General features: G+C 48.0%; 4 protein-coding genes across 6 annotated transcripts; 2 read left to right on the top strand and 2 right to left on the bottom strand.

The window, feature by feature from the left end:
• The first annotated feature begins 1,678 nt into the window (after window positions 1-1,678).
• Window positions 1,679-8,678, top strand: cbsa (cystathionine beta-synthase a). Its single transcript, XM_047030980.1, has 15 exons — window positions 1,679-1,970; window positions 3,207-3,508; window positions 3,751-3,857; window positions 4,595-4,729; window positions 4,907-4,986; window positions 5,095-5,299; window positions 5,386-5,477; window positions 5,573-5,698; window positions 5,888-5,972; window positions 6,184-6,289; window positions 6,524-6,601; window positions 6,713-6,847; window positions 7,005-7,113; window positions 7,188-7,272; window positions 7,801-8,678. The coding sequence occupies exons 2-15, from the start codon at window positions 3,213-3,215 to the stop codon at window positions 7,929-7,931; spliced, it is 1,770 nt and encodes a 589-aa protein (XP_046886936.1). The 5' UTR covers window positions 1,679-1,970; window positions 3,207-3,212; the 3' UTR covers window positions 7,932-8,678.
• Window positions 8,679-10,249: 1,571 nt separating this feature from the next.
• On the top strand, window positions 10,250-13,219 carry cryaa (crystallin, alpha A). The gene is made up of 3 exons (XM_047031235.1): window positions 10,250-10,625; window positions 11,321-11,443; window positions 12,261-13,219. The coding sequence occupies exons 1-3, from the start codon at window positions 10,428-10,430 to the stop codon at window positions 12,468-12,470; spliced, it is 531 nt and encodes a 176-aa protein (XP_046887191.1). The 5' UTR covers window positions 10,250-10,427; the 3' UTR covers window positions 12,471-13,219.
• A 490-nt stretch (window positions 13,220-13,709) lies between these two features.
• Window positions 13,710-18,625, bottom strand: LOC124474357 (serine/threonine-protein kinase SIK1-like). 3 transcript variants are annotated; one of them, XM_047030387.1, is made up of 12 exons: window positions 18,523-18,624; window positions 18,249-18,401; window positions 18,011-18,127; window positions 17,449-17,512; window positions 17,181-17,342; window positions 16,888-17,012; window positions 16,583-16,706; window positions 15,955-16,178; window positions 15,426-15,738; window positions 14,983-15,270; window positions 14,649-14,823; window positions 13,710-14,554 (listed from the first exon to the last, which is right to left on the bottom strand). In XM_047030387.1, exons 2-12 carry the CDS (start codon window positions 18,390-18,392, stop codon window positions 14,053-14,055), a joined length of 2,238 nt encoding a protein of 745 aa, XP_046886343.1. In that variant the 5' UTR covers window positions 18,393-18,401; window positions 18,523-18,624; the 3' UTR covers window positions 13,710-14,052. The 3 variants fall into 3 exon arrangements, with proteins under 3 accessions (XP_046886343.1, XP_046886342.1, XP_046886344.1); XM_047030386.1 differs by having other exon boundaries at window positions 18,249-18,625; XM_047030388.1 differs by having other exon boundaries at window positions 13,710-14,551; window positions 18,249-18,624.
• Window positions 18,626-18,873: 248 nt separating this feature from the next.
• On the bottom strand, window positions 18,874-22,818 carry LOC124474359 (heat shock transcription factor 2 binding protein). Its single transcript, XM_047030391.1, has 8 exons — window positions 22,518-22,818; window positions 21,929-22,073; window positions 21,671-21,774; window positions 21,402-21,551; window positions 21,096-21,240; window positions 20,856-20,973; window positions 20,528-20,631; window positions 18,874-20,150 (listed from the first exon to the last, which is right to left on the bottom strand). The coding sequence occupies exons 1-8, from the start codon at window positions 22,542-22,544 to the stop codon at window positions 19,906-19,908; spliced, it is 1,038 nt and encodes a 345-aa protein (XP_046886347.1). The 5' UTR covers window positions 22,545-22,818; the 3' UTR covers window positions 18,874-19,905.
• Between the last annotated feature and the right edge of the window lie 64 nt (window positions 22,819-22,882).

The following is a 22,882-nucleotide window of genomic DNA, read 5'->3' as shown; positions in this document are numbered from 1 at the left end:
ATTCTGCCATCGAGTCTGTTTTAGAAGACATCGACAGCGCATTAATTTTGAAAGAGGAACAGAGAGACGCAATCAAGGCATTTGTCGATGGAAAATATGTTTTTGCCGTCCTTCCTACGGGATTCGGTAAAAGTTTAATTTATCAGCTGGCCCCGATGGAGTTGTAATCCTAAACGGAGAACTTCGTTTATGCATTGCCCTTTATTGTTTCGCTCAAAAAGGTTGACCGTGTGAACAAGTACTCTCCCTACCCTTAAATTAATTTTACAACACCGGCAAAAATCGTTTGTATTCATTCTTCAAGCATACTTCAAGTCTGCTTGTAGTTTAGTTCTGTTGACAACAACTATGCGGTGCTTAACATTAGTGATGTGTCGTTCGTGAACGATTCGTTCATTTTGAACGAATCCTTATAAGGACTCGGGAGTAACGAGTCCTCTCAACGAGTGATTCGTTCATTTCCCGACTCGGTCTTTCTACGAGTCTTTGGATCATTTTTCACGTGACCTGCATAGGCTCTGTAGCTAGAGGAAACGAACGATTCGTTCCTTTCCCGACTCGGTCTTTCTACGAGTCTTTGGATCATTTTTCACGTGACCTGTATAGGCTGTAGCAAGAGGAAACGAACGATTCGTTCCTTTCCCGACTCGGTCTTTCTACGAGTCTTTGGATCATTTTTCACGTGACCTGCATAGGCTCTGTAGCTAGAGGAAACGAATGATTAGTTCCTTCCCCGACTCGGTCTTTCTACGAGTCTTTGGATCCTTTTTTCACGTGACCCGCATTGTATTTTTTAGTAGAGGAAACAGTTTCCTTATTCCCTTTTGCGTGGCCGCTGTTTTAGTAAGACGTGAATGAATTATATTCGCTCAAGTCATCATACTGACTGGTTTTGTTATTTTCACTTTACATTTACACTTACAGTTTAGTGCAGTGTAATTGTTTGACGTGATAATTAAATGCTAGTGTGATAATACATGACCAAATCATACAAACTCATGATACATTATTTTAATGCAGGAATTTATTTTGAAATAGTATTTGCTGGTGCACATGTCATGCACTAACCTACAGTGGACGTATAGGGGCTATACGTCCTTTGCAGTGGACGTATAGCCCCCAACCCCCCCCCCCCCCCCCCCCCCCCCCCCCCCCCCCTCCTGAAATGAACAAATGACTCGAAAAAAGATTTGTTCATTTTACTGAACGAGATTCAAAGAACCGAATCAGTAAAAAGAACCGAACTTCCCATCACTACTTAACATACGTCACATACTCTGTTGCTCTGATTGGTTGTAGATCTATCCAATTGAGCGAAGAGGCATTTGTTTTCCAGGCTCGTTTGAAACACGCCCTGTAGTCAAAGCCCAACGGAGAGTTCTCAGACTCATATTCTGACTAGAATTATGAGTATGACAATGTCAGGCTAATGTTGTCGCAGCTAGTTGCTGCTTTTTGATATACAACTGGCTAATATATTCCTCCTGAGATTTTTAGATTATCAAAGTTTTGCCAGCATAGATAGGGCTTGTTAAAATTCCATTATGTTCAATCAATAAAGGGAAATGTGCTCTTTCATTAAAAAAGGAATGTGCAGAGTCATGATGAAATGTTATGCTTTTAGTTCATGATTGCGTCCAGTTTTCAGTCAATGATCTGGTACCTAATGTGGGCATTCCAGCAATGTTGTAAACCAGAAGAAGTTCATATTGACATAATTGCGTTTGTTTTCACTAACTTCTGCACTGACTTCTCCTGTCCCTTGGTTGGATAAGAAGAACCAATAGACGCCCATGCCGTAGCCAATCAGAGCGCTGCCGAAACCTATCGTATTCTCTAGCTAATTGGCCGATCGTTTTTTTATCTTTTCAAAGTTTGCCACAAATTTTCATTTTCGTCCTTAGTTCCTTTAACGTCCGGTTAGTCTGTGGACCACAGCTATCGTCACCGGGGCTCAGTCGCACATTTAGGTAAGTAATTTTAAGAACTGGATAATTTCCACGTGTCTTATAATATATTTTTCTAGTAGTGCAATGTATAAAGACAATTATAAAAGTTGATTGTGTCAAAGTGTAGTGCGTTCATTTACCAAAACAGAAACGATATAATTGTAAAGGGGATAAATCAAGTCTACGAACAATGTTGTTACTTTAGTAGCCCATGTGATGTTCCTGCAGGTTGCTTCAAGTTCTTGACAGCGAACCGTTTGTCTTTGGTCCAATTAACCGATACTTGATAAACTGACACTGAACTGATATATTTTCTTTACATTAATTCACTTCTCCTTCAGCATGTCGGAAACAGTCTATTTTACAGTTTAAAAGTCCTGCTGCTCTCCCCCAGTCAGTGATTAAACGTTTCAGTGTTAAACAGCGTGCATGCGCATTAGTTCATTTGTGGTTGTGTTGTAATTGAGTTATCATAAACAGTTAATGCCAGTCCTGGATTGGTATTACTAAACACTTGTTTTCACTTCTCAAATCAAGCCACTAATGTGCAAGGATATTATTTCTGCCCAGTGTGGAAAGAGGCCCCAGCTGAACAGCTGCTTAGTATTGTACACTTTATCATCAGGGGTCATCTCATGTCAGCTAAAGCATAAGATTTCAACCAAATGGAATGAAACATCTATGCTGGGATAGCACATGGCCATTTACGCTACGGGAAAAGTATTTTGTACTGTACTTTATGCAAGTCAACATGTTGAGTATAGAGTCACTAGCCAGCCACAGTGTGTGTGGAACGATACCAACAGCAGCCACTCCCAGAATTCCATTCAGCTTCTTGGAAAGCGACCTTTCTGGCGTCCATATTCACGACGGCTCCTTGTTTGACCTTTCACTGTGGCGTCCAAATGTTTTACGTCCATTTGAGTGCTTCAAGTTACTCCTTCCTTAATATAGTGCATGTGTAGCTCGGTGTGTGTGCGCTCCTGTTAAATCATGTTGACTGCTACAGTAATGATGTGGAGGGGTTTCATATAGCCTTATTAAAAACTTGAATGCAAATTGATAAGGCAGAGAGGAGCTTTTGGAACAATGAAAATGAATGTTTGGCCCATGGTTTTGGATGTTTGTATTTTTAGTTTTTTGTACTTTTGTACTGAATTGCGTGAAACAAAAACAACATCTAATTGGAAAGATCACAGATCACGTCACTGTTAACTGATAATCTATCTTTTTCATCTTTCGCCTTCCTTCCACCAGATAACCATGCCTTCAATTCCCTCCTCCAAAGAAAGTTCCCTGCCGACTCCCGCTGGCCCTGGGTGTCCTCATGCTGCCAAGCTGCGAGCCCACACCAATGGTGATGTTAAGGGTGTCAAAGTCCTGGACGGCCCCTTCTCTCTGTCCTCCATGGCCGAGGTAGGGGACGGGGACCTGCCCGTCCAGCTGAACGTGGGAAAGGCAGCTGGCGAGAGGAAGTGGATCCGCCCCGACCTTCCCAGCAAATGCACCTGGAGGCTGGGCGTGTCGCACGCCGACTCCCCCCATACCCACCCACCAAAGTACGACTGGCCTACTCACCCCATATGTGTTAACCTTTAATTTTTATCTCTCGTGAACTGAAATGCACTTTTGACACAACACAATGTTGGTTTGCCCCTCAAATGAACATCCATAATCTTTTAGATAAGAGAACATAAAAATGAGTTGTGTGGAAAAATGGATTGTTCATTTATGACTGACGTTAGCTCTGTGCTGAGTGTTGACTCTGTAATGTCCCCCTTTCCCCCGGCCCCCCTGCCAGGACTGACCCCCCCAGTATCCTCCCAGACATACTGCGCAGGATCGGAGACACCCCTCTGGTGCGCATCAACAAGATCCCCAAAACCTTTGGCCTCAAATGTGAAATCCGTGAGTTCCTCATGATGGTAACCGATCAGATGGCCCTAACTGTATTTTATTTGGATGATAGGAGTAGAATGGAACTGTGAGACGGCAGCACTGTTATGTGAGGTGGACACTCTTGTACGTGATTTTTCTGACCTTCATCGGAAAAATGGGGATAGCTTGAGACGGTGCCCATTTCCAGAGCAAACTGTGACTCACTTGCTTTTCTCTCAGAAAGTTAGAAGGAAATCCCACTGATAAAAGCTTGCCTTGACCCAAAGGGCTTGTATGGACTCAGACAAAGGCCTTCTTAATTAACACTCAAATGTCTCGATCCAGTAGTCATACTACAAAGCTGTTACAAATGGGCTAGCATGATGAGTCGTGATTTGAAAGGCTTTGGATTAACCAGCTCTAGGAATTCATGTGAAATGGATTCACTCTAAAACATTTTAAAGTAGGTAGATTTTGGAGGCCAAACGATATTGTGTATGGTACCATGTACAATAGATTAGGGAGCTGGACCAGCTAGTCATAGCTTAATGAAAGGACAAAGGAAATCCCTTCTGATTCTGATTTGTGGAAAACATGTTATAATCCTTTGGAGGATGGGTGGAAAATTTGGCAGTAATAGTTGTTTGGGGTAGTAGACATTTCCCACCAGTAGCGTGAAAGAAACATAGCTTTAAGACCTAATACTGCATATCTGTTTTCCTAACGTAGTTCGCCTGCTGGTGTGTGTTTTGTGTCCGTGCGCACAGTGGCCAAGTGTGAGTACTTCAACGCGGGCGGCAGTGTGAAGGACAGGATCAGTCTTCGCATGGTGGAGGATGCAGAGAGGGCAGGCCTCCTTAAACCTGGAGACACCATCATAGAGCCCACCTCTGGGAACACGGGTAACTAGGACTGTGTGTGTGTATGTATTTAGATGTGTGTGTGTTTGTATGTGTGAGTGTGTGTATATGTTTATAAACCCTAAATGTGTGATTTCTCAGCTATTTCAGTGCTCTCTAACTGTGTGTGTGTGTGTGTGTGTGTGTGTGTGTGTGTGTGTGTGTGTGTGTGTGTGTCAGGGATCGGCCTGGCCCTGGCCTCTGCTGTGAAAGGCTACCGCTGCATCATCGTCATGCCTGAGAAGATGAGCATGGAAAAGGTGACATCTGTCTCTTGACGAATAGGACTCCCCAGTGTAAATATCCTGCTTTGAAATGGTGTACCGGTAGCCAGTTGATCATTTTGGAGTGTGTGTGTGGGTACACAGGTGGATGTTCTGAGAGCCCTCGGGGCCGAGATTGTCCGGACGCCCACGAGCGCTCGCTTCGACTCGCCCGAGTCACACGTGGGCGTGGCTTGGCGTCTGAAAAACGAGATCCCCAACTCGCACATCCTGGACCAGTACCGCAATCCCAGCAACCCCCTGGCCCACTACGACACCACCGCCGAGGAGATCCTGGAGCAGTGTGATGGTGAGGTTTGCAGAAGGGAAAGCTTTTTCATGGTTTTGATGTGTCGGAGCTCATTGCGTTTCTTTCCCGGGTCTACACACCGCCAGGCAAGGTGGACATGTTGGTAGCAGGTGCTGGCACAGGGGGCACCATCACTGGCATCGCCCGCAAACTGAAGGAGCGATGCCCCAACATCAAGGTGAGACCCCTAATCCGGAATGTTCCATACATTTCGATCGTGAGGTATTTTTTTCCTTCTTCCAAGCATCTGAGCGTGTGAATTTGTATGCGTAGATTGTAGGTGTGGACCCTGAGGGCTCCATTTTGGCCGAACCAGACAAGCTCAACAAGACGGATAAGACCCATTACGAGGTGGAGGGCATTGGATACGACTTCATCCCCACCGTGCTGGACAGATCTGTACGTGGCACATACTGGCAGACACGCGCTCTCTCCTTCTCCTCACTCTCACACACTCACTCACACCCTGGCTCACGCACTCAAAACACATCGCCTGCAACTTTTCTCCAGAGACACAGTGTACCTGGAGAGTAACTGTTACCTGTCCAAACACAACGCGTCCACGCTCACAGTGTGTGTTTGCCTCAGGTGGTGGACAGCTGGTTCAAGTCCAACGACGAGGAGTCCTTCAACATGTCCCGCATGCTCATCAGAGACGAGGGGCTGCTGTGTGGTACGCTCTCCACCCCCTCTCCTTCTCCTCCTCCTCCTCTCCTTCTCCCCCTCTCCTTCTCCTCCTCCCCTGTCCTTGACCCGGGCTGTAACAGAACACCCGGTTTAGCCTGATTTGGTCACATAAACATGAATTCAAAGGTGAATTCTGAGTTTGTTTCTGGAGGAAGAGGAGGAGTGGTGTTTGACCCGTCTCTGTTCCCCTGCCCCAGGGGGCAGCTCAGGCACAGCCATGGCTGCGGCGGTCAGGATGGCCAGGGAGCTGAAGGAGGGCCAGCGCTGTGTGGTCATCCTGCCCGACTCCATCCGCAACTACATGTGAGGAACCGTGTGTGCGTGTTTGTTTGTGTCTCAGAAATTGCTTTGTGGTGCAATGAGAATTACGACATGACAAATGCTCACACTGGGGTCCCACTCGTTTAAGCGGATTCCCTGTGGCCTTGTTTGGTATTGCAGCTGTTGCGTCAGATCTTGGTCTCGACTGATCTGAACCCCCATTAGTCGAGGAGATTATGCATTTACCAGTGTCATGTCTATGCACTTTATTCTTAGGTCCAAGTTCCTGAGTGACAAGTGGATGTTCCAGAAGGGCTTCCTGAGGGAGGAGCACATCATGGTGTCCAAACCCTGGTGTGTGTATGTGTGTGTGTGCACAGAGAATGTGTTTATCCTCTAAAAGGTGTGTGACAAATGTAGTAATACATCATGTTTTGAAGTACCACATGTGTGTTTCACTCCCAGGTGGTGGAACCTGAAACTGCAGGGTCTGAACCTGTCGGCCCCCCTGACCGTCCTTCCCACGGTCACCTGTCAGAAGACCATCAAGATCCTGAAGGAGAAGGCGTTCGACCAGGCCCCTGTGGTGGACGAGGCTGGGTAGGGTGCTCGTGATCAGGGATCACCTGTGGGACGCGTTCTGGGCTTGTTGTCTTTGTATTTTATTGATCCAGTGGAGTTCAACTGGGACTTGTGTACTTTGGCGTGGGTTCATTGGACGATGACATGAGCCAACTGTTTGTGGGTGTGTGTGCAGTTTGATCCTGGGCATGGTGACCCTTGGGAACATGCTGGCCTCTGTCCTGGCTGGGAAGGTCAAGCCCTCCGACCCTGTCAGCAAGGTGCTCTACAAGCAGTTCAAACAGGTGGGTCACTTGAAGCGTCACAAGTCCTGGTGTGCGTGGGTGTGTGCGTTTTTAATCCTTCTCCCTCTCTTCAGATTCGTCTGAATGACAACCTGGGGAAGTTGTCCAGGATCCTGGAGATTGACCACTTTGCCCTGGTGGTGCACGAACAGATCCAGTGTGAGTCTCTCTGTCTCTCTCCCACTCTCGCCCGAAGGGATGAGTACATTCTCCATCCAGAGTACATAAACATCTCTATTTAAACTGGAGTGTTCAAGGACATGCGTGCGTCTGGCTATGTGTGCTGTTGTGTAAGAGCAGGTCACTGTGCAAGTATACATGGTGAAACACCAGTATCAGAGTTCAGTAGTCCAATAGTATCACGGTGATCTAAGCAGAGAGTGTCCAGGTGCCATATCCCCACCCTCCGTCTAGTCCAGTAATGGCCAGAGGAGGCAACTCGTCAAACAATCACACATACACACACCCTTGTTTGTTTGTTTCCACATTGGCTCCATCCAGCAGTAAGAAATGTTACGCAAACGGCATTGCGTCATCTCTGCATGGCTGAGCGGGTATGATGTCGGATGCCTGTAATGCCTCGAACGTGACGCCACACCAGGCCGGCTGGGTTTCAGCGTTCCGAGGTCAGGTGTGGTGCGTCATTCCTCCACCACCCTTCAGCCTCTCCCTCCTTCCCTCCCACAGACCTAACGGACGGCTCCCCCAGTCTGAAGCAGATGGTGTTTGGTGTGGTGACCGCCATCGACCTGCTCAACTTCGTCACAGCCCGGGAGAAGAGGGAGAGGTCCATATCGGAGTGTGCCGAAGAACTGTGAAAGGGCGTGTAGTGCCTGAATGCTGCACAAGACACTCACAGACACAAAGGCAGCAGTACTGTTATTGGCAGTGTCAAATAGAGGGTGACACCGATGTGTTATTATCCATTCATTTGCTTTCCTGTCTTGGTTGTCCTTTCTCCTAGTTAATCTTTGATTCCTATGACAATCATGTTGTTGTTATGTAGGGATTATAAGAATATAGCTTTATACAGAGAAGGCTTATCCAATAGGAATCTTTATCCAATAGGAATCTTAGCTTGGGTTATTAAACAAGCTTTTTTGGTTATTAAAAAAGCTTGACTTAAGAGTATGTTATGCTGCTTTCAACTGTGAATTTCATCAATTTAGCCCTTTCTCTTATTGACATGAGATTTGCGTCCTATTCACCATATAGCCAGATGGTATATGTTACAATTCACCTAATGAGTTTGAAGAACAGACCTCGAAAACCTTATCTTGTTAATATTAACTGACTTGAACATGAACATCTATAGATCTTTTCGGATGAAGAAGTTATCGGATTGTGATCTGTAGGACTAAATGGAGCAAGGGGATTGAGATCATGTAGGTTGTCCTGTATCGAATGCTGAATGTATCGCACAGAAAAGTCTTGATTGATGATTCACTGTCAACTATTATGGGATCATTAAATTATTTTTAATTTACGATTTATTTGTATATTTTGTTTATTGATGCTGGTATTACAGGACTGTACTTTTTTGGCCTTGCTCTGAGATATTTCAGATGGGCGTAACCATTAGTCTGTCCAAACTATCAATGCCCACATGAAGGTCTCTTTTATATTATGGAATCGTTGTAAATTGGGTCCTGCAGCAATTACACGTGATTGCCACAAGGGGGAGATAAAGGACTGGTAACAGATGAACTTCAACACAAAATACTGTATTTTTTTGTTGGAGGCTGGCATATTCTGAATAAATAGGGCACTACTTTGGGCCTGCTTCGACTTGAATGTGTAGAAAGTTTTGAATCTGTTGTCTAGTTGCCAAGACATTGGCCAGATTATTCACTGTTGTAAATAAGGAGTATTTAATCTGCTGGAACATGTGTAGAGCCCTGAAATGCCTTCTAACCACCCATTCACCAGACAGTACAGAAGACATGAAACAACTTGAATGCCCTGCTGCTTCAGGGTGTCTCCATCGTATAGAATCATAGAAACGTTGGTCCTCAAGTCCTCATGCAGCAGACATGGCTGACAAACACAACCCCTGCCCTCAGTGAGCACTCTGGTGCAGTACGCCTGCGCAAACTCCTCTATTGTCCACCTCATTGAGAAAAAAAACTGCCCCCAAACATGCTGACAGGGCTCAAATCCAGCCAGGGCCTAACCCCTTCTACGTCCGGCCCCCTGTTTTACCCCTTCCCTGCCCCTCCAAAAGGCCCCTCTACCAGCCCCACAATGCCCCCTAAGCGCTGGCTTGCCCCTGGCCAGGCTGGTTGGTCTTGGCACTGGGGTCTGCGGGCTGGAAAAGGGCCTTGCTGGTACTTTGGGTAAGCCTCTGTTCTGGGGTGGGTGAAAGCCTGGTGGGATTAAGCTAATGCAGAGGTGGTGGTGGGAAGTCACCGTGAGCGGGATCAGAGCCATGGGAACTGGTGGTGCGCTGGGCGTGGTGCAGACTGTTTGGGTGGGGACTCCTTTTCCATGAATGTAGCATACCCCATTATAGATACAGACTGAGCTAGATCATGTCCTGTAAAGGAATCATGCACAGCATCTACTAGATAGTACATACAACCTCTACAAAATAACCAAGGTCCCTGATGTTTCAACAGTTCACCCTCAAGTCGACTCTGCTTCGTTTTTGTTGTTGCTTTTTTCACCTCAAAGCCCTGTCCCCAACATTGTAACTAAACCTTCCATCAAACCACAACAACACCGTCATGTCATAATGGCACCCTGCAGCCTGTGCTTGTGTGTACACAATCCTGCATTCTCAATCACCTGTCCACCCTCCTCTGTCCTGACCTCTCTCTCTCTCTCTCTCTCTCTCTCTGTCTCTCTCTCCCTCTCTCCGTACGTCCTCCGCTGTCTTCATCCCCCTCATCAGCGCGGTTTGTTTTGGCAGACCCTCGGTGTCCGGTGGCCGCTGGCACGGGGTCCCGCTGCGCCCCTGCCTCCCGCCCGGGGGGCCAGCGTGCGTGGCGAGAGGGTCAGCGTGCACCCCGAGGATTCTGCTGACTGGGCCCATCCCACCATGAGATAATGCCATTCCAGAGAGATCTACTCTAAAGCCCCTTTTTCTGCCCCTCAGGTATATAAAGAGAGGGCGGCTGCAGGAGAGAGGACACACGCCACTTGGGACCTCCGCTCGCTCTCACGGCCTTCGCCTCTCCTCCTCTGTCTCCGCCACCTTCGCCGCACGCCTCACTCCTCGCACAGAGCTAGACGCCGTGCCGACCGCCATCCAGCAGCCCAGCCAGAACCTGCCTGAGCCCCAGCCCAGCTACACCCAAGCCAAGTCAGACACTATGGATATCGCCATCCAGCACCCTTGGTTCAGACGCGCCATGGGCTCCCTCTACCCCGCCCGCCTCTTCGACCAGTTTTTCGGAGAGGGAATGTTCGACTATGACCTCTTCCCCTATACCGCCTCAACCATCAGCCCCTACTACAGACAGTCGCTCTTCCGCAACTTCATGGATTCCTCCAACTCTGGCATCTCTGAGGTAATGCTCTTTATGTAGCTACACTTTCTCCATCCTACACACTAGTATAGGCCTCGGCATCGGCGGTCTCAGGGAGAGGGAGAGATTGAGAAGATGCAGTGCATTGGGCTTGTGAATTTTAAATTCAGATTCAGTTGAAGGAGATGTATGTTTTTACTTAGTTTTTAGGGTTGCTCAAACAAGTCTCCGATTTGACTGTTGTGACTACAGTTGGAGGAGATGAAAGTTGAAAAACTGAGGGGTATACATTCAGTCAGGTCTGCAGACATTTTGTACTAAAATATAACAGAACAGAATCAAATATACTTGTCCATCCAGGATGGAAACAATGTGGGGAATCATCTGGTAGTAGGTATTGATGCTAGCCTCGGCGTATGGTTTGATCAAAGTCAACCAAACTGTCACTAAAAAGCAAGGCTATAATATCAAACAGCAGTGACAGCAAATAACAAACAGCCAGCAATCATTTCATCTCTTTGACATGTCCCAGCAGCAGGATTCAAACAGTCGAAACCTGCAGTTAATCACAAGTCAACTAACTTTTATATGTGCACAAAGCTTTCTGTTTGTCCATTTGAATGTCGGCAATTGGTTGGCTGTGCAACAGATTCTCACCCAATCTCCTGCCCACCATGACATTAGCCCTTGCTCTCACTCTTTCATATCCTCTCTCCGTCTCCATCTCTGTTTCCCAGGTGAGGTCTGACAGAGACAAGTTCAGCGTCCACCTGGACGTCAAGCACTTCTCCCCAGATGAGCTCAACGTGAAGATCACCGACGACTACGTGGAGATCCAAGGCAAGCACGGAGAAAGACAGGTGAGTGCCACCCTTTAGTGTGTGTGTGTGAGTATGTGTGTGTGTGTGTGTTAGAGACAGAGAGAGAGGAAGAGAAAGAGAGAGAGCAAGAGAGGATATTGCCTGACAGCTGTCAGTTACAGACATGGTTTGGCAGCAGCTGATGGAACAGAAGCAGCAGACTGTGTCAACAGTGTTTGTTTTCACGTCAGTGAACAGGCCCCAGGGCTAACCATCCCCCAGTCCAACTATTGGAAATACACATGCAATGACAAGTTTATTTAAAAATCCCAAATTATTTTCTTCTATTAAATAGACATTTTTTACACATTGGCTGGGAAATGCTTGTGGCAGTCTGGTCTTGAGCCAACGGGAGGAAATTTATCAGGTCATTTCATTTGCCAAGCCCTTAATGCAAAGGCTATTTTAACAATGCTGAAGTACTTTATTGGTAAGGTTTTTGGGTTCACATCAATGTAGGCCATTTGTTCCTGGTTTCAGTTTATTTTAACGTGCCATGTTCCTCATGGGAGAAAGAGTGAGAGACGCATTGAGGAAAACAATAGCGATTTGGGATTTTTCTTGCGTCATCTGTGCGTCATTACCCATAAGATTCCGAGAAATCAGAGTTTATTTGTTCAGCCTACAAATAATCTAGGCTAATCTACGTATATGAAGTTCAATTTTCCTCCCAAAACAAACACAGCTGGAAATGAAAGAATAGAAGTGTAAGGGATCTGTTGAAACATATATGACCGAGACACTTCTAACTGGACACTAAATCCCTGACCACCATCTCTCTCCTTGCAAATCTTAATGTCTCTTCCCTCCTTCACAGGATGACCATGGTTACATCTCTCGTGAGTTCCACCGCCGCTACCGCCTCCCCTCCAACGTGGACCAGTCGGCGATCACTTGCACGCTGACCACCGATGGCCTCCTGTCCCTGAACGGCCCAAAGGTCAGCGGGGGCAACGAGTCTGGCCGCGGTGACCGCAGCATCCCAGTCACCCGTGACGATAAGCCTAACGCTGCCCCATCCTCCTAAGTGGACGCCAGCCGGCAACCAGGTGGAACCATTGAGGGCACGGGGGGTGGCAAAGGGCACATGCAGGGGCTTCTCTTCCAAACAAAGCAGCCATGTGGCTGGGGCCTGGCGTAGGGATGCACACCCCCCCTCCCTACCCCCCCCCCTCCAAGGCTCCACTCTACTCCCTTCCTTTCTCCACCTCCCTCTCCCCCTGACCCCCACCCCTAAAGGATATCAGTGTATTTGTAGCCTAATATATTCTCCTTCTTTAGATGATTCTAGAACATTATGATAATATTAATATTCTTGTTATAATTATGATGATTCACTTCCCATGAGGATGGATAAAGAGAAGAGGGGTGGTGGGGGGCAGGTACCTTTTAAGGGTTGAACAGAGGATTACATGACCGTAGCTTTCTACCTCCTCTGTCAACACAAGAGCTGTCACCCTAAGAACACCATGGGTAGTTTTCCAAGTGCCAAGGGTTTCCCCACGTGGCCACTCTGCTTGCCCTACTCCCCTTATTACATGAGCATATTTGGACGAGAGAAAGAGGGTCAACATAGTTGGGGTACAGTTCAGACCATGGTCCTACACTTACCACCCACCTGGATTTTTCCATTCCTGTGTCAATTTTTCCAAACCCTTCTCTTTTGTCACTGAATATTTCCTGTCTTGTAGTGTTAGCCCTGTCCGACTGATATCTGACCATCACCCAAGAAGTCTACTAAAAGGTATACACAATAAAGTTGTACAATTAACAAAAAGGCAACCTCTGTGTCCGCTGCATCTCTCTGACTACGAGTCCTCTACTAACTTAGACTAAATATGACATTTTATTCTAACAGAGACTGTTCATCGCAGCACCACATTGTCTTCAACACCTCTTAGTGACGTATAAGAAAGAAAAGTGAGGTGTCAGAGGAGAGAGAGAAAGGGAGAAAGGAGACACCAAGACTTGGGGTGGGGGGGGGGTGGACAGTGAGGAGGACGCTAAGAACGGCTGGAGAGATAAAAGGATCAACTCTCCAGGGGTCAGCAGTGCATTGAATGACGCACGCACGCAGAGCGCTGGAATGCTTAACGTGGTTCGGGTTGCACAGCAGATCGTATCAGTTTTATTGTGGTATACGATACACGCTACTTAATACCCAGACTGCCAGATCAATTAACTAATTGACTGCAACAACTATTACATGCCAGTGGGCGGTATGTGAAATACAGTAACAACCATCCACAAAAAAACATTGACGTTGTTTAGTTCATTTATTTAAATAAATATATTCAACTCCAACACATGCATATCCTGACAGTACATGCGTACAATACAAAGTATTACAGTTATTTACTAGTAATACAGTTGATTGAACAGCATACTGCGAACATAGAAAATAACCTACAAAACTGTATCCAAAAAGCAGTTCTGAAAGTAATACTTTGTTTGCGAACTCTGCTACTATGATGGTACAAAAGGCACAAGGGTATGGTTCAAACAACCTGACAGAAAACGTCAACCAGTAGGACTATCGGGTCAGAGAAGCCATCTCATGGTTTGTTAATCCCTGGGAAGAGCCCCCATGGTTTCTGAGTGTCCCAGTGCTATGGGCCATGTGCAGGCTCCAGTCTGCCTAAGGCGTTGGGGAAAAGAGGCAGGGGCTGCAGGAGACTCTGGGTGTAGGTGTAGGGATGCAGGCTGGCCCGAGGCCTCCTCTCGGACTGGGCTAGCGGATGCTGGGTGAGAGCCTCCGCCCGCGGGCCCTGGTGGATGTGGAGACTCGTCTTCAAGAGCTGAGCGGTGGACGCCACCATGGCCAGAGAGGAGGAGGAAGAGGATAAATCCAAGGGTTGCTCTGAGCATGGATGGAAGCGGGCCTGGGGGGGCAAAGGGGGGGAGGGATGGCGGGAGAAGTCCGCCAAAGGCACGGGGGTCTGTAGAACGTAGGACGGCGGGCGTGGGTGGGGAGAGTCGAAAGAGGGAGGCGGAGGAGGGTGAGGCGGAGGGGCGAGGAAAGAGGCGGCGTTCGGGTGAGGGAGGAACAGAACGGGGGGCTGAGGGGAAGCGCCGGGGAGAAAGTGATGCAGCGGGATCTGGACGACTCTGCTGTCAGGAAGGGAGAGAAGAAGAGTCAGAAGGGACCGTCCCCTGGATCAGACTCGGACTAGGAGAGCTGACATGGAGACGCTTCTGGCCTCACCTGTGCTGGAGCAGGGCTTCCTCCCCGAGAGGCGCACAGTGGGGCAGCCCTTGGGTCACCCGGGGACTGGTCGGGGGCATCCACACCTGACGCCCGGGACTCTTAAACCTGTTCAATCCCAAGAGGCCCTTCCCTCGGGCCTCCGCCCTCAGCTGCTGGCGGAAAGCCCTCAGACCTAAGGGGGGGGGGGGAGGGAACGGGAGAGGTCTGAGGTCCGACTCTGAGAGACCGGTTGAATCCAGCCCTCACAAATCTTGTCATCTGTCTGTCGGAGACGGCCGGACAGTGTGGCGGCTTGCAGTGGTGGAGAGAGACGCAGAGAGCAGCCTCGTACCTTGCGTGAGGGAGGTGTCAGAGGCCCTGCGGCCCTCCTGGAACCTCGGCGGAGGGAGGCTGTCCCGGGCCTGGACCCACACCTGGGCCTGGGGAGGGGGCAGTGGGCCGGATGACTCTGTGGGGCTGAGGGCTCCAGGGGGCAAGAATGCGGCAGGAGCTTTGATGGAGGTTGTCGGCGGGTAGCAGCCATTGTAGGAGGACGAGGAGGACAAGGAGGACGAGGAGGAGGACGTCTCACAGCTTTCCAAAGAACCCTCGCCGGATGAGTCCGCCAGAACATCTGAGACTGACACATGTTCATTGTGGTTAGGTTTACTGACATGTTGGAACACACAGGTGTGTTGTGATATGGACCAACGTGCGCATTGTACTTCCTGAGTGATTGAAGGAATGCGTGTTTTTACCCGTGCGTGTGTGTGTGTGTGTCTTCTCTCTACTCACAGTGGGGTGGAATGCGCTTGTTGCTAGCGGGGACTTCCGCCAGGGTGTGTCTACGGGAGGGGTTTAGAGACAAGGGGAGGACCTTCTGACGGCCTCCACCTTCCTCCTCCTCGTCCTCCTCCAGCTCCTCCTCCGGGTCTCTGTGCTGGGCCTCGTCCATGCTGGTCTGCAGCAGGCTGCCGTGGGCGGGGCTTGGGAGGAAGCCCGCCTCCTCCACGGCCAGGGACGGCCTCCGGCCGCGCAGTTCCTCCATCTTCTCCAGCAGGAGGCAGTAAATCGCAGAGAAGTGGTTGTAGCTGCTGCTCTGAAGAGACTTATAGGATAAGGAGTGGAGAGAATGATTAGATTATAGTACCTGACTTTGAAGAGTCCTTACCAGATGGCTCATACACTTCACACTGATTCATTTCTTGCCATTAACGGATGGCAAAGTAGACTTTCCAAAACAACAAAAACCCAACTCTTGACTTCGTAAAGGGACACATTTACTGCTTATCTTCGTACGTCATCCAAACCTCCCGTCTCTCACCTCCACGGTTCTCTGCTTGTCGATGCCCAGGGTCTGCATGACTCCCAGGACAGACTCGCTGTACTCCCCTAGGAAGGGCTCCCTCTCCGGGGCTAGGGGCCAGTGGAGGGCCTGGGGGGCCGCGGTGGGGTCTGCCTGCAGCCAGCGGTGCTGCTTGATCTGGGCCAAGGTGATGCGCTTGGACGGGTCCACACACAACATCCTCCTCACCAGGCTCTCACAGTCTGAGGGAGGGGAAAAGACACATGTCATAGAATCAATGAGTCATCCACCATCACTATGGTTGGGTTAATGATTAATTGATTCATCAAGAATAGTGGTTGTAAACAATGGTTGTTGTAAGGAGTCAGATGGCTGAGGGGTTAGGGAGTCGGGCTAGTATTCTAAAGATTGCCAGTTCGATTCCCAGCCATGCCAAATTATGTTGTGTCCTTGGGCAAGGCACATTACCCTACTTGCTTCGGGGGGAATGTCCCTGTACTTACTGTAAGTCGCTCTGGATAAGAGCATCTGCTAAATGACTAAATGTCTAAACGTAACACGATCATACTGATGGTATTATATGGTATTTTATGCAAGCAGCATCATTTATTCATCGGCATGGATGGTGATCTCATGTTCCACCTACCCTGGGACATAAAGAAGGGGATTCGGAAGCACCCCTCGGTGACCTTCTGTCTGAGCATGTGCAGGCTTGGGGCGTCAAAGGGCAGGGCGCCACACACCAGGACGTACAGCACCACCCCCAGACTCTGGGTACAAGCAAGGAGAAGAGCACAGGTGAGCACCCGCACACACGGCCCGCGACCTCCCAACCCCCGTTCCTCTGGGTACGGGCCCGTCGAGCTGCGGCTCTGCCTCCAGAGTGAAAGCTCTTCCCAAGGGGGGTGTAAGCGAACGCATGGGGCGGCAGCGAGTGGCATGGTTCCTCACCCAGATGTCCAGAGAAGGCCCCTCGTACTCCCTGCCTTCGAACACCTCCGGAGCCGCGTACGGGGGACTTCCACACCACGTGCTCAGGGGTTCCCCCTCGCTGAAGAAGTTCCCAAAACCAAAGTCTACATGCAGGAACAGAGAGACCGTTAGAGATTTGTGTTTTTTACGTTGTCATATGGGGGAAACGGCGTGAAACGGTGTATGATCGTTTTATAGCATTGTTCTTTTTAGATGTTCCTCCAAACTCTTGTTTTCTGATTAGTGGAGAGTCCAACATTGTCTCTGTATACCTGCTAGTTTGATATCCAGGTTGGAGTCCAGTAGGAGATTCTCTGCCTTGAGGTCACGGTGAACAATGTGGTTCTTATGGCAGTAATCCACCGCTGTGAGGATCTGCCAGAACTTCCTCCGAGCCTCACCTTCACTTAACCGCCCAGACGAAGACAGATAATCTACATGTGGTGTGTGGAGATTGAGAAACATGTGGAATGTTATACATGCGGAAACTCGTGGTCATATGAACATTTGGTCTTAAGAATGACACAGCTCTCCACTTACCAAACATCTCTCCATTTTTGGCATACTCCATCACCATGTACAACATGTCTTTAGATTCCATTACCTTCGAATTAAAGAAAGATATTTTTTACAAGACAGGGATTTCAGGGATAATTTGCTTAACCTGTGTGTAACCTTTGGGTCATTGTGACCCTTCAGTCATTGTGACCCACCGTCGTGTTGCGACAATTTACCAATACAAAATAAAGTGAAGCATTTTCTTTTAACCGTCGCGCTGTCTCAGACCCCCACAGCGCGAAGGTTAAAAGAAAATGCTTCACTTTGTTTTTGTATTGGGTAAAGTTGTCGCAACACGACGATGGCGATGTGTCATTGTGAACCTTGACCCGAAGGCAGCACAAGGGTTAAGGCCATATTTGGAGCGGAATAGTTAAAACGATTCATCAGGCATCACAATTTTCCACCCTAAAACCCCCTCGAGACTCAGTAACTCAGAGGGGAGGAATAATGTCTGGGAATGAAGTCGCAACGCAATAAAAAAACAAACAGCATAACTTTCTTAAACAAATAGAGAGAAGAACTGAGGGGAGAGATGACCTACCTGGTAAAGCTTGATGATATGAGGGTGGTTCATCAGCTTCATGAGTTGAACCTCTCTGTATATCTTCTCCAGGTCTGAAGGGTCTAGTTTAGTTTTGTCAATAATTTTTATGGCCACCTAAAGTCGCAGACAACAAAACGACATCAAACAATGCCTTTTATTAAGTAAGTTATGATGATTGAATCCATCAGGCTACTGTCTACTGGAAACAGCGATGTCGTAAATAAAAGTTACGCACCTGAGTTTTTGTGACTTTGTGACATGCCAGTTTGACAATTGCAAAATTTCCTTTGCCTAACGTCCTGATGATTTCATAGAAACCGACCTGCAGCGCTTTGCCGGGGGGTGAGCTTGGAGGTGACTCCGCCGATAAAATCACCATGGTGAAAGGCTTCGATTAAATTAACTATGTTAAATGTTTCAATAAAAAAACATTTTTTTTACCAAATATATTTATCCTAAGCAGACAACCCATCCAACTGTGTCTTGAGAAAAGAAAATTAATGGTCTACCTTCACAACAAATCTTCCAGTTTCCAGAACATATGCGCACACCTGTTATATTCCTCGTGTGTCCATCCTTAAGTGTATTATGCAAACATGGGATCTGAATGAATATCCGTCCTCTGGAAACAAAGCTCGTTCAAAAGGCTCCTTGGAGCCCTGCCAATATGAAACCCACTCCGTTAACGTCACTCTGGCGTCAGAGGCAGAGCTCCGGGCGGTGCGCAAGGTCAGCTCAGCTCAGCTGTGGCACAACCGCTTGACGGAGTCTGAGTTGCCAAGAAACTGATCAACGACTCGTGGCTGAGTCGTGGGATATGTAGCTCAAGGCTGGTAACAGTTGTTCAAAGTCCCACGTGGATTTCAGTCCTATCTGTTGCACCACAACATGTTGAGATGTCAACAATGTCTGGATCAGTCCAGTCTAAGTTGTAGCCAGTACATCATATTTCAGAAACAAACTATTCAAACAACAGTGTGTGGACTTGTAAATTAAAGACCCAACTTTGGTGCTGTTTGACACTTCATTAGCCATTTCAAAAGACAGTGCAAACACCTGGTCACATGGACCAGAATAATCTCCCGTGTTTATGTGCTATCTATATCAGTGTGTGGCTTAAACCCACGAGACTGTATCCTAGACTGTCAGCAGTGCAGAGTGCTAGAGCACGTGCAGTGAAAGCTTCCCCCAAGTTTCATCTCTTCACTCTCCCAGACTTATCCACTTACCACTTATGACTCACCTAAAGACTCGCCCATTTGTTCATCTCACCTGGGTATGAGTGATGAGATTAAGGTGTCTAAGAAGATAGCTGGGTATAAATAGGAGGGAGACCGTTTACATCGGACAGTTTATCACGATTCACATTTTCACTTTGAATGGAATGAAAAATCTGCTTTAATGGTAGTGAAAACATTTGAACCCAAATGTAACATGAACGTAACTTCAGTCCTTTGCAGCTGAGCGACAGAACACCAGAAGCCGCTTGTAAACGAATAAAGTCCCTATGGAACTTGGGACAAATTGCCTAAGTCACGGTGCCAACATCAACATACCACACGTACAGTCCAAACTGGAAGCAAATGACCTTGGGTTGCCAGACCCTCCCATGAAACAAACACAAACAACATGGAACGGTTCCTTTGTGGCAGTTCTACAGCAAGAACAGAGCCATTTCCCTAATGAGTTGCCAGGCATTCAAGAACAACAGTCCTCAAGGCCCTGACAGGGGTAATGTCTTCCCCAGGCAAGGAGGGGAAAGGGCAGGCTCGGCTTTCACATGACCAGTCCACCATGGGAAGAAAAAAAAACTCATTAAGGCTTGCTCACGGATCCAAAACGCATAGAACGGCCGAACGCCTTTTATGCGAGCGGGACGTGCGCGGCTTTGCTCATGCTCGGTCGGACTCGGAGGCGCTGCGCTCCGGGGGGCAGCCATCCCAGAGGGAGCCCAGATCGTCCAGGGTCTCCTGAGCCGTCTGCCTGAGGGCCGGGTGGCGGCTGGAGGCCAGCTGGCGGATGCGGGCGAGAGGGAGAGGGTCCAGGAGCCCTGGGCGCACCAGGGCCACAACCTCCGCCTCCAACAGCAGGGACTGGAGCAGGCGCAGGGAGTGGAGGCAGACTTCTGGGTCACCGTCTCATAAGAGAGAAAAACACCAAAAGGTTAGGGAGAGAAATAGAGAAAGAGAGAGTGAGCGAGAGATGGAAGGAGGGGGGAAAGAGAAAATAAAGTGTTCTTAATCCCCTGACCGCACGTTGAGTACTGATTGCTAACGTCAGAGGGCAGAGGTCGGATACTCTAAGTGGAAGCTGGCTTGGCATCGAACACATCAACACACATTCCACAGTGTCCACGTGTCCAGGGACATGAACGCACGCACTCTCATCGCCGACTTACAGAAGTCTCCATGTACGCACCAAAACCAAATCGAATAAAAACGAAACGCACGCTACTCTATCATCGTAAATGTCAACGTTAAAGCCATGTGTTCCTGCTCTGTTCCTGCCCTTTACCTTCCAGAAGGGTCCAGATGAGAGGGAGAAGTCCTGGGCTCTCGCTGATGTACTTCAGTCCCTTCACGCTGATGCTGACGTTGTATAAAGCCATTAGCATCAACCTGTATCGCAATACCAGAAGAATTGGCACAGTTTCAATCCCAGAGAAGATACACTGTCCATTTGCAAGGAACTACAATAACCACAAGCCACCTGCACAGTGACGACACAAACAACCATAGTCAGGAAACTACAGTAAGCATCTGTATCCACCCATAGTACCATTACAGTGAATGGTCAAATGGTTGGGTGTTAATGACTCATAAATGCTTGATGTAACTCTCACACTTTTAGCTTGGGGAACACCCCAGTCTTCATAAGCTCCAGTAGCTGCATCAGAGTGTCTAAGAGGACGTGGGCTGAGCTAGACAGGAAGTCCCGCCCACACGTTACAGCTGCCACATCTTGAATGAGGTGGATGGAAAATTAAACAGGTTATGAAAGGAGCAACATTTTATAGACAGTAATAGTTACAATTAGTTGATACCATCCTTCTCTGCAATTGTGGGCCAGTCTAGAAACTCACTGGTGACGACTCCAGCCAAGGCCATGACAAACTGGTGCTCATGGGAGTTAAAGTCCTGCTTTTCATTCTCAACCTCCCCATCCATAGACTTTACAAAGCTCTCCAGAGTCTGACCTGCTAGGGTCAGGAAGGACTCCAGCTTACCCTGTGACCCACAGACACACACACAGTTCATATGTTTCCCATTCAGTGAAGAGGAGTCCAGGGGTGGCTATGGGTGTAAGCAACTGTGAAAATCAACACAACGTTTACAGAGGGAGCACAGGCTGATGAATCGTTGAGGGAACGGGAGGGACTGTGGCTCACGTCGGCCAGGATGTCTTTGACAGCGTCCTCCTTGCTGGAGGCACTCCACAGCAGGGTGCAGGCGGAGGCCCCGAGCCCTGTGCAGAACTCAGCCTGTTGCTGGAGCTGCTCCCGGCCTTCCCACAGCTGCTCCCTCAGAACCAGCTTCTCCTGGTGACACACGCACGCACACGCACACAAATATGCCACAAAGAAACTCCCGACTTTGACACAAGATCTCCTCTCAACACCTTAGTGCATGCCCACCGTGGAGACGTTTTGTCACTCACCTCCCTCTCTTTCTGGCACTCACTCTGAGCTGCATCCAGTCTTGAACGGAGATGCAAGCACTCTTGCTTCAGCTGTTCTTGATCCTGGGCAAGGTGATTTGTCACTACAGCACAAACAGAACGGTCTCACTGGATCTCGTTATTATTTTCTTAGATGTATAAGATAACGAATCATTTATGCATTTTCAAAGGACAAGGACGTGATTTATTGCCAAATTATTGCAGGCTTTATAGTTAAAGCAAGTTAGATTGGCTTACTTGTTTGTGCAGTACGGGATTTATGCACAATTTCTACCAGATCTCCATTAATTTGGGGCAGAAACTCACGGAGCTGCATGACTTCCGTGGTCAACATCTCCAACTCTCTTTTCCTTACTATAACAAAACTATCACGGCTGTCATCCTGTAACAAAGTGGTGTATTACAAGTTTTGTGCTGAGCTGAAATCATGAATAATGAACCTTGCATGCCGCCTGGTGGACAAACTCGGAGAGAAGGCGTAATCCTCTCAGTCTCGTACCGCTAGCTAGCTACGGACTACGGCCTATATATATTCAGTGCGAGTTTTCCGCCAGCTAGCGACACACAAGTTTCTTCTGAGTGACAATATAACTTCTACTCACACACAGACTCATATTATAAGGTTCCCTCAATCTGTATTAATTTTGAAAACGTGACAGATATGTTTATTTAGCTATCAATTACAAGACTGCAGATCAGGTTCATTAAGGTGATGGGTAGCCTACTGTACCTTGTTAGCTGGGGCCTCCAAAATTTAGTAGGCTACCAAGATAATTGTAGACAGATTATTAGTGACAAATAATTGATAACTGAATTATTAGGATACCTTTCCCAGTTTGCTCGTTGAGTCCATCGTTTGATTTATTGTGTATTTAGCCCCACACTGAATTTTGTTGTCTCTAAGCCAGGTATGCAGAACGTTCTCCTGTCGACGCAATATCTTGGGAGTTACTTACTAGTCCAGCAAGAGATGGTCTTATGCTATACTGCCATAAAATACATTTAATTTACATTTTGTCGTGTATTTTTGGAGCATTACGTTTATTTAGCCTACTGGGTATTGTAAAATCTGAATGCACTGCGGGCAGTGGGGAGAGACAAAGGAAATATGTTTTAACCTCAGAACACCTTGTGCGACCGTGAACACACTTGAAATGATTACGATTTGAGCAAGGAGGTGTTAGTGTGTTG

The sequence above is a fragment of the Hypomesus transpacificus genome, chromosome 12 (assembly GCF_021917145.1).
Source record: "Hypomesus transpacificus isolate Combined female chromosome 12, fHypTra1, whole genome shotgun sequence".
Taxonomy (NCBI): Eukaryota; Metazoa; Chordata; class Actinopteri; order Osmeriformes; family Osmeridae; genus Hypomesus; species Hypomesus transpacificus.
The sequence above is the reverse complement of the archived record's forward strand: the minus strand, read 5'-3'. Positions and strand labels throughout refer to the sequence as shown.

Coding starts and splice junctions, on each gene's coding strand:
- LOC124474357 (XM_047030386.1), bottom strand. CDS start 18,392: ATGGTGATTTTATCGGCGGAGTCACCTCCAAGCTCACCCCCCGGCAAA. Junction 17,013..17,180: donor CCTGGATATCAAACTAGCAG/GTATACAGAGAC, acceptor TCCTGCATGTAG/ACTTTGGTTTTGGGAACTTC. Junction 16,179..16,582: donor CCCCTTCTTTATGTCCCAGG/GTAGGTGGAACA, acceptor CCCCTCCCTCAG/ACTGTGAGAGCCTGGTGAGG.
- LOC124474359 (XM_047030391.1), bottom strand. CDS start 22,544: ATGGACTCAACGAGCAAACTGGGAAAG. Junction 21,775..21,928: donor ATCCCGTACTGCACAAACAA/GTAAGCCAATCT, acceptor TTTGTGCTGTAG/TGACAAATCACCTTGCCCAG. Junction 21,241..21,401: donor TCAAAGACATCCTGGCCGAC/GTGAGCCACAGT, acceptor TGTGGGTCACAG/GGTAAGCTGGAGTCCTTCCT.
- cryaa (XM_047031235.1), top strand. CDS start 10,428: ATGGATATCGCCATCCAGCACCCTTGGTTCAGACGCGCCATGGGCTCC. Junction 10,626..11,320: donor CCAACTCTGGCATCTCTGAG/GTAATGCTCTTT, acceptor TCTGTTTCCCAG/GTGAGGTCTGACAGAGACAA. Junction 11,444..12,260: donor GCAAGCACGGAGAAAGACAG/GTGAGTGCCACC, acceptor CCTCCTTCACAG/GATGACCATGGTTACATCTC.
- cbsa (XM_047030980.1), top strand. CDS start 3,213: ATGCCTTCAATTCCCTCCTCCAAAGAAAGTTCCCTGCCGACTCCCGCT. Junction 4,730..4,906: donor GCCCACCTCTGGGAACACGG/GTAACTAGGACT, acceptor TGTGTGTGTCAG/GGATCGGCCTGGCCCTGGCC. Junction 6,602..6,712: donor ATCATGGTGTCCAAACCCTG/GTGTGTGTATGT, acceptor TTTCACTCCCAG/GTGGTGGAACCTGAAACTGC.